General features: G+C 38.6%; 1 protein-coding gene across 1 annotated transcript in view; it reads right to left on the bottom strand.

Annotated features, from left to right (window-relative positions):
- Nucleotides 1-8,324, bottom strand: part of LOC137971180 (ATP-binding cassette sub-family C member 4-like) — a 17,695-nt gene extending 9,371 nt beyond the window's left edge. Inside the window, exons 1-3 of the mRNA XM_068817942.1 lie at nucleotides 8,231-8,324; nucleotides 1,352-1,924; nucleotides 1-340 (exon numbers count right to left, since the gene is read on the bottom strand). The exon at nucleotides 1-340 is cut by the window's left edge and continues 40 nt beyond it. Of these exons, the coding sequence (XP_068674043.1) occupies nucleotides 1-340; nucleotides 1,352-1,900 (889 nt within the window). The 5' untranslated portion in view covers nucleotides 1,901-1,924; nucleotides 8,231-8,324. The remainder of the gene's footprint in view (nucleotides 341-1,351; nucleotides 1,925-8,230) is intronic.
- Nucleotides 8,325-8,615: the final 291 nt, after the last annotated feature.

The following is an 8,615-nucleotide window of genomic DNA, read 5'->3' as shown; positions in this document are numbered from 1 at the left end:
AAGCATACATCTTGACGGTGCGAATCCCAGAGATGATGGAGTTCATCAAATTGACTCGCTCATCCGCGACGTTAGATATTTTAGACCGCAAACGTACACACCATTTTCCAGCAATGCCATAGTAAAAAGGAAGGATGAGAAGAAAAAATATGCCTGACATAGCTTTCCATCCAAACAAGTAAACCATTAGGGAAGAATTCGTACAACAATTAAGCAAGACTCCAAAGATAAGAACCAATTTCTCTCCTACATGTTCGAAGCGCTGAAGGTCACTAGCAATAAGGTTAATTACGTGGCCTCGTGAAATGTTGGTAAAATCCACTTGACGGAAAGTAAGAACCTGCAAGTAAATCCGCAAATTAAACGAGTTTAGTATCCAATCTCGTCAGTTCTGCTGTTTTTGCTGTTTGTTTAAATCAGGAGATGATAATAAATAATGCAATATTCTGTTGTCATAATAAATGCCATTTAGTGTGAAACTTGATTTTCGTAAAACAGTGCTCCATACATAGAAGTAGAGCGAAGTATACATGGGAGACAACAAATAAACTACAACTTGAAGCTTATTTGTTTTTTTTCTTCCATTTTTTCCACACTCCCTTCAGGAGTTTTTTAAGACTGCCATCACTGCATTTACATAGGAATTTAGTAATTTATTGACTTCCACGCTGTAGCACCTCCACCCTGTGTCTGCACGAAGATACTAGTTCGTTCCTTTTGTTCAGTGTGCAGCGATGCAGTTTGCAGATTATAATGTATTTCTCGGTCAAACAGAGGTTACACTTTTTACTAGCACTACAATAGGGCTTAGCGCGCGAGATCGTTTGCCACTCGATCTCGAAATTGATGTTATACGTTACAGTAAAAGTGTCAGCACCAACATTGGCTAACGTTCCCTTAGCCTCGTCAAGAGGTGCTTCCCCAAAGCAAACATCTTTAGTTAAGGAAAATATTTAACAGGAATACCATTAAAGTGAGCTACAGCTGTATGAGCAACGTCAAGAAAATCATAGACACCCAGAACAAAAGGAAGTTAAACGCATCCCAACATAACCCGACGGAAATCAACGAACCAAAGCTATGCAATTGTCGAAACAAGGCATCTAGCCCCATGCAAGGCAAATGTTTACAACAAGCGGTTATTTACCAAGCAACGGTCAAACGCGAAGACAACAAAGAGTGCGCAACCTACGTCGGATCAACGGAGAACGAGTTCAAAACGCGCTAGCATCGTCCCGCAACAAAGCGTCAAAGAATTCAACCGAATTCACGTATGGTCACTCAATTACATGATCAAATTATTAAATGTCGTCATTTTATAATTAGGCCGTTCATTAGAATAATTTCTTACCCTTTGGTAAACAAGTGCAATTGTCCCTGATTTCCACCTCAAACTAATTAACGCAGAATGGTACAGAAACTGATGGAAACATAAAGATTCGCCAAATTGACTCAGACAAATCCCTGCACCGTAGAAATACGCCCAAGAAACTTCTTCATCTGACCCTTTCATTAGCTCAAGTAACAACAAACCCAAACACACCGGGCGAAGGGCTCTAAACGTAGCCTGTAAAATGACCAGTCCCCATATGAAAAAGTGGTCCTTCCATGATAACATTCGAATAAGAGCTCTGAACAATCGATATCCATTTCCGCTTCGCCTCTCAATATGCTCTGTACTTTCTTCAGCCCAGGTCATCTGCAGTTTTTCAGTGGACGTTTTGGTTTTGTCGTCGTCAAGTAAGGGGAACAAATCTTCATTCTCGAGCGAGCGCCTGTTCCCGATTGAAAGAAGCTCTTTCAGCCACCAAAAGAAAAGAATGGAAAAGATGTTGGCATTTTTTCTGGGATTCTCCTTGATGGTCGACTTTGCATACAGAAGGTCATACTTTACACCCATTGGCAAATATGATCTCGTCAGAACCTAAAGTAGAATAAAGTTCGAATAGTTGTGGGGCTGTGTATGCAAGAAAACAAACGGAAACAAGCATCGTAGTAGCATAAATCAAGGTTGACTCAACAAAAATTGAGACAAAACAATTTGGAAAAGAAAAGACACCCCGATCCCGACCCCGCGCTTTGGCTACCGTGTGAATTGGGATTTGCATTGCGATTTGGTACGCTTGGAACCGTTGTTATTAAGTTTTTCGGTAATGTTCTCCCAACTCTTCTACTTTCTACCTATCACCGATAATTGCCGTTGTAATTCGTCATCGGCCCATGTTTCAACTGGACATTTGGCCTCATCATAGCCCCAATTTTGGTTCTTTTGGGCACTCGCCTCCTCTCCGCACCCATTCGCCATTTTGGACGCGTTTGGTCTAATCATGATTGAAACTACCACGCGAGGTTGTTTTAATCATGCTCAGAATAATCATGTTTCAACCATGATTCGCGCAATGCACTATCTGATGTGAACACTTCTCATAACGAAACATGTTTCATTTGTGATCAGACTAATCATGTTTCGGCCTAATGTGCACACCGTGTTAAGAGTACTACTGATCGGCACGCTGCTTAACTGAGATATGTCTGCGGTATAGAATGCTCGTCTTAAAAGCTGCGTCTTGCAAAACATCTACGAAGTCTTGTTTTCTTGGAATTTCAAATCTAGGGTGCACCAAATAGGCCATTTCCGAGTTCATGTCTGCCTCCTCTTCAAAGCGAGTCCAAGAGCGAAGTTTTTGTTATAAAGATTAGTTCTCATTCATACCTAAAGTAGAACTAATTACCATCACAAAAACTTCGCACTTAGACTCGCTTTGAAGAAGAGGCAGACTTGAACTCGGAAATGGCTTATTAAATTTTACACAACCTCCGAATAAACATTTGCCTCGTAGTGTCGAAATTTGCTATAAAACAGGTTTTTCTACTGCCGATTGCCTGGTTTCGCTAAAGGTGAAGTGTTGATTTCTATTAAAGCCATTAGTACTTGTTACAGCTTTCATATCGTCATTTTATGAAAGGTATTTGGTGTTTTGTGGGAGTTTTTATCGGTCACACGACGTGTCAAACCTACCGTAGTACTAATGGTACCGAATGATCCCCGAAAGTTTACTTTGTAATTCCTTTTGAATTAGATAGAGTCTTCATAATAACTAACTGGTACAATATTTAAATTTTTCAAAATTAGAATTCAAATTATTTCCGTAAATTCGCACAAGTAATTGACACAAAAACCAGATACATTATTAAGGTTTACTGTGTACCTTCAGGGTGTCTTCAGTGAAACGGATATCCCAACCTTTGTATTAAATATGGCTACTGCATGGAATATATATTATTGGAGAACACGATTTGTGTTTTTTCAGTTAAGGTTGAAACGCGAAGGTACAAATTCCAACTCAATGGGAATTTTATATTTCGGCAATTTACTTCTTTCATTTAGTATGTCACCCAGAAACTCAAAAATCTTGTCGGGGCTTTCCTTGATTCGATCACATTACAGAGCACTATCGAAAGCGCTAACTAAAATCTTTGGGCAACCGCGTGGAAAATGCTCTAATGGAAGGAAATTTCGAATTACAAAACTCCCCAAAACGGGTTTGTTAGAAATAAGTACGGTTTATCTAGCTACAGTCAAAATTTGATTGCAATCAAGCAAAGTGTCTTTGAGTTGCAATCTTTACATTGTTCTCTTCAAGGCAAAAATTAATGTTTAGGGAAACATCGTCTCAAGGAAAGCCCCTTGTATCAGACGAGCAAACTCCTCCCCAACACCTTTCCACATAATTGACCAATCAGAGGACGGTCACAGCTCTCGCAAGTTCTAGCGTTCCTCCAGCTTCGTTGTGACTAACTGATTCTTCGGATTTTTGACGCATGTTTTCGGAGCGGATCAGCCTTCATGCTAAGCAGAAAAAGGACGCGCACATCGATTTCACAAAACGCAGCAGCAGCAGCAGAGAAAAAGTAGCAGCGGACCAATGCAAAAGCTTTCAACAAAAGCACAATGTGGAATGTGCGCAAAAACGATCGCAAACAAATGATGACGGCGACATAAGAATGCGGGCTGGTTATGTGAATCGTTTACATAGCATTTTCACCGTCATGTTGTAAGAAGACTACAGGAAATGTCCTTGGTCTTATTACTTTATCGCTACAGTGTGTATATTCTCGTTCACTAGCAGTGTACTGATAGAGCCTGGTTTACCCCATGTTGAATTCCCTTGGTTTTTCTTCAGATGCTACGATAATTTATTTACCGATATGCTTCGATAGAGGAGCCTGATGGCCAGTTCTGATAATATGATCCTTTGTCTTAAGGTTACCATATACCTTCAGATCAGCAATTTTCTTCAAATTTGGATTTTTCGGTTAAAGTAATGATCGAAATGGGATCTCTAATGTAAACAAGAAATTATTCAAAAAGATTAAATATTGGCGGAGAAATGGCGGTTTTACGTTTTGGCCGGAAGTAAAAATTACCCGTCTGATTGACAGTTTTAGCGCTGTTTTTTAGAATCAATTTGTTCTCTCGAAGCGGACACTTTAAAGAGCTAAAACTCACAGGGAATTTGTCCGATTGCTCCCAAATTTTGACAGTGGCTAGGTTAACATATAAACAACAAAAGCGTGTCTGCGATTTTTATTTCAAAATTTTCTCCGAGAGTGATTTTTGTACGAACAATTCACATTTTTTTTAAATACTACTAGTTATGTATTTGAAAAAATGTGAAGTGAAATCATTCTCAGAGAAAATTTTGAAATAAAAAAATTCGCAGACGTGCTTTTTTGATTTCGAAAACGTTCTATAACTTTTCACTGTAACTGAGTATGGCAAAACGCAAACACGATTTTTTAGGGCTTTGGGTCAGGAAACGGAGGAACAAAATTAAAATAGCGAAAAGCAAAATTTGCTTTGACTTGTAGCTTTGAAAAGGTGATTCGGACGCTCGCATTTAGAGGTCGTGAACACTTCGACAATTCATTTAATTTCTAAATTCTTGATATGGTTTGATAGCCAGATCTATAAGCTTTAATTTGATATAGAGGTTTTAGGTATCTACAGTTTAAACCGGACGCGCTGCCTCATTGTACTACCTTACTGATTTTTTCCATTTAATATTCGGAAAATATCTCGTACGCCAATATGAATGACAATATGAATAATATTAGCAGTCGTTGTACTTACTGTGTTTTTTACCGTTTTCCGTTTTCACAAAATAGGTATGCATTTAATAACACACTCTCCAACTTATTCGTCTGTGTGTATGACAGAAAATACTGTACACTGATCATTTACAATCGGTCTGAACTGTAAAATGAAAGAAGAGGTTTGAGCTGACAAAACCTACGGTGGCCCACAAGGGCAAAACACAACTCAATATTGAGCTGGATACACAACAATCTTTCGTGATACAAAACAATTTTTCACGGTACACAACAATCTTTCACGATACAGAACAATTTTTCACAGTACACAACAATCTTTCGCGACACAAAACAATTTTTCTCGTTACACAACAATCTTTCGCGATAGAAAACAATTTTTCACAAAACAAAACAAACTTTTGTGATACAAAACGCCAAACAGCGTTTCACGATGCAAAATTAAATTTCACGATGCAAAACAAAAATTTGGAAGACTGGTAACAAACACGGCAACTTTATATCACGTGATCATACAACAACTTGCTGGTAAGTACTTCGCGTAAGATTACGTACATTGTCCCGACTTAACGAGTGTTACTATGTGTAAGACCACATATCTGTAAGATATGTAAAACTACGTATGTTGTCGTTGCTATGTTTAACTATATTGTCCCACTAAATCCACTGTAGTCCCGTAACGTCTGTAATCGTTTAATTTCTGTAACCCCGTAAACATCTGCAATTGTAACTTTTGTAAACCCGTAATTTCTGTTATCATCAACTTCCGTAACCACGTAACTTCTGTGATCCCGTAATTTTTGTAACCCCGTAACTTCTGTAATCTCGTAACTTCTGTAATCCATTAGCTCCTGTAAGATTCTGTTTGTGGTGTCTTAGTGATGTTCATGTTTGCCGAAACATCTTTGCTTGTTCATCTACTAGTTTTAACTAGGCTTAACCTGAAAGCCTTTTCTCCGCCGTTTAATGTAATGGTGTAATGGAAACATCTCGTTCGTGTTTCGAAAAACGCAAAAACCCTCTGTTCATCGTACGAAATCGATGTCTCGAGGTGTCTTGAGTAATTTTAGGACTGTTTGAGAGGAAGTACTTGATTTTTATTTTTCCAAAGATTAGTAACTTTCTGAGAAATACAAAATAGTGCATATTAAAGGTAGTTTTAAAATTAAAATTTGAAGTTTAGAATTACGATATGGACATCATGCAAACAGTCCCCTACCAACCTGGGATGCTCTTGAGTGGGGGTCACTGAACGGTCTGTCAGTAATCCAGAAATAGTCTTCTTTTTTATTCCTTCTTTCAGCCTCTGAAAAACTTTCAATCAGCTCTCCCACCTTAACGCGTTCTTAGCTACCCTCCTGGTTCTGCTAGCCGTTATGATTTTGAGAAAACAGTTTATTTTTTTATACTAAAGATTACCTAAGAAGGGTTACGTTTTTGCAAACGTTGGCCGTATCGCACTTATGTTTCAACAGAATTAACTATTGGAGGGTAAATAGAAGTGCAATTTCTACCCATATAAACCATGTGACCAGGGTGGGATTGAACCCACTACCTACGAGTTAGATCACCGCCGCTCTACCGACTGAGCATTTTCCCAAAGTTCTCTGTCGGTTGCAAATTAATCATGACAGGTAGAGGATTAACATAGGGGATATTCAAGGTTCATGCACGTTTATCTTCTCCCTCAAGACACCACTAATGACACGAAAAAAGCTGCCACTTAGCTGTGAAGTGTCGGAAAAGACCACCTTTTTTTGGTGAGGGTGTACAAATGCACCTGTATTTAACGGCCGAATGATAAACCATTGGAGGGTTACAGAGTTACGGGGTTACCGAAATTACAGGATTACAAAAGTTACGGGACTACAGATGTTACTGGATTCCAGTAGATTTACTGGAACAATATAGTTAAACATAGTATAAACGACAACATACGTAGTCTTACACATCTTACATATATGTGGTCTTACACATAGTAACACTCGTTAAGTCGGGACAATGTACGTAATCTTACGCGAAGCACTTACCAGCAAGTTGTTGTATGATCACGTGATATAAAGTTGCCCGTGTTTGTTACCAGTCTTCCAAATTTTTGTTTTGCATCGTGAAATTTACTTTTGCATCGTGAAACGCTGTTTGGCGTTTTGTATCACAAAAGATTGTTTTGTTCCGTAAAAAAATGTTTTGTATCGCGAAAGATTGTTGTGTACCGAGGAAAATTGTTTTGTGTCGCGAAAGATTGTTGTGTACTGTGAAAAATTGTTCTGTATCGTGAAAGATTGTTGTGTACCGTGAAAAATTGTTTTGTATCACGAAAGATTGTTGTGTATCCAGCCCAATATTGAGTTGTGTTTTGCACTTGTGGGCCACCGTACAAAACACCCGTAATATCAATAACAACTACAACCTCGGACACAATTGTTGAAACACTTTGCGATATCTTGCCCTCCCACAATGTTGTTTCCCCAAATGAACTCAGAAAATCACGTGCAAACAACATTGTGAGGGGAGAGAGAGCCGCGAAAGTTTCAGATCTGTATATTTGTGTACTGTTCCAAGGAATTTTATTTACAGCTGCTGCTTGTTGCTTACTTTGATAAGTGCATCCCACTCGAACGCCTAGTTGGCGTCTTGTTGTGAATCAACTCACTCACATCCGTGAGTGTAAGCTCAAACTCTCTCTTTACAGACTTCCGGTTTACTTGATTAGCAGCGTTTGCGAAGCCAACACAAACGAAATTAAGTTAATTAACCATTTAGTAGACTGAAATCAATCGAAGCTTCGCCCTCAGTCACGTTCCCCTTCGATGCCCAAACATAACTCTTCCAAAGTTCATGTGGAATTCTCCTCATAGTTATGAGTCACTTCTTTTCTTTAAAGCATTTGAGATGCGAAATCTGATTTTTGTCCTAAATATCAACCAGAACGCTCGTCTCACTTGTCAAACCTTTAATATTTGCGAGTCGTATTGCTGCCTCCGTAGTCAATACTCGCGCGTCTCGCAAGTCTCACGGATGCTTTTTTCAGTAAACGAATTTTATTGTATTAACGCTACAGAATATTAGCAGCGATACGTGCTACCAGTTATCATGGTAAAGTGCAAGTCAAACTTACCTTAACTATGTTTTTAGCCGCTTAAGTCGATCAACACTCTTCACTCCAAATCTTTTTGCCAATAATTTAAATTAGCCAATGAACCCAATGGTATATTACCTACATGGTTCACTAAGCCAAGGGCGTTAATATATTTTAATTCAGATATTATTTTTCAATTTGTGGACAAAATCACAGTTACCTTTTGATTTCATTCTATCGTCAGTTACAACTTTCAATAGAAGTGTGGTCAAATTAAAGCTGGTCTTCTCGACATTGTATCTATTCCTTTTTGTTGATGTTGTTCTTATTACGAAACCGAACTATTTCATTTGCGGGATAAAATGTTAATAAGAAAAACTAAATGAAATAAGCTTTCGACCGTGTCAGTGAAAGCATTTCAGCT

The sequence above is a fragment of the Montipora foliosa genome, chromosome 9 (assembly GCF_036669935.1).
Source record: "Montipora foliosa isolate CH-2021 chromosome 9, ASM3666993v2, whole genome shotgun sequence".
NCBI classification, from domain to species: Eukaryota; Metazoa; Cnidaria; class Anthozoa; order Scleractinia; family Acroporidae; genus Montipora; species Montipora foliosa.
Note: the sequence above shows the minus strand (reverse complement) of the source record. Positions and strands in the feature narration are given on the sequence as shown.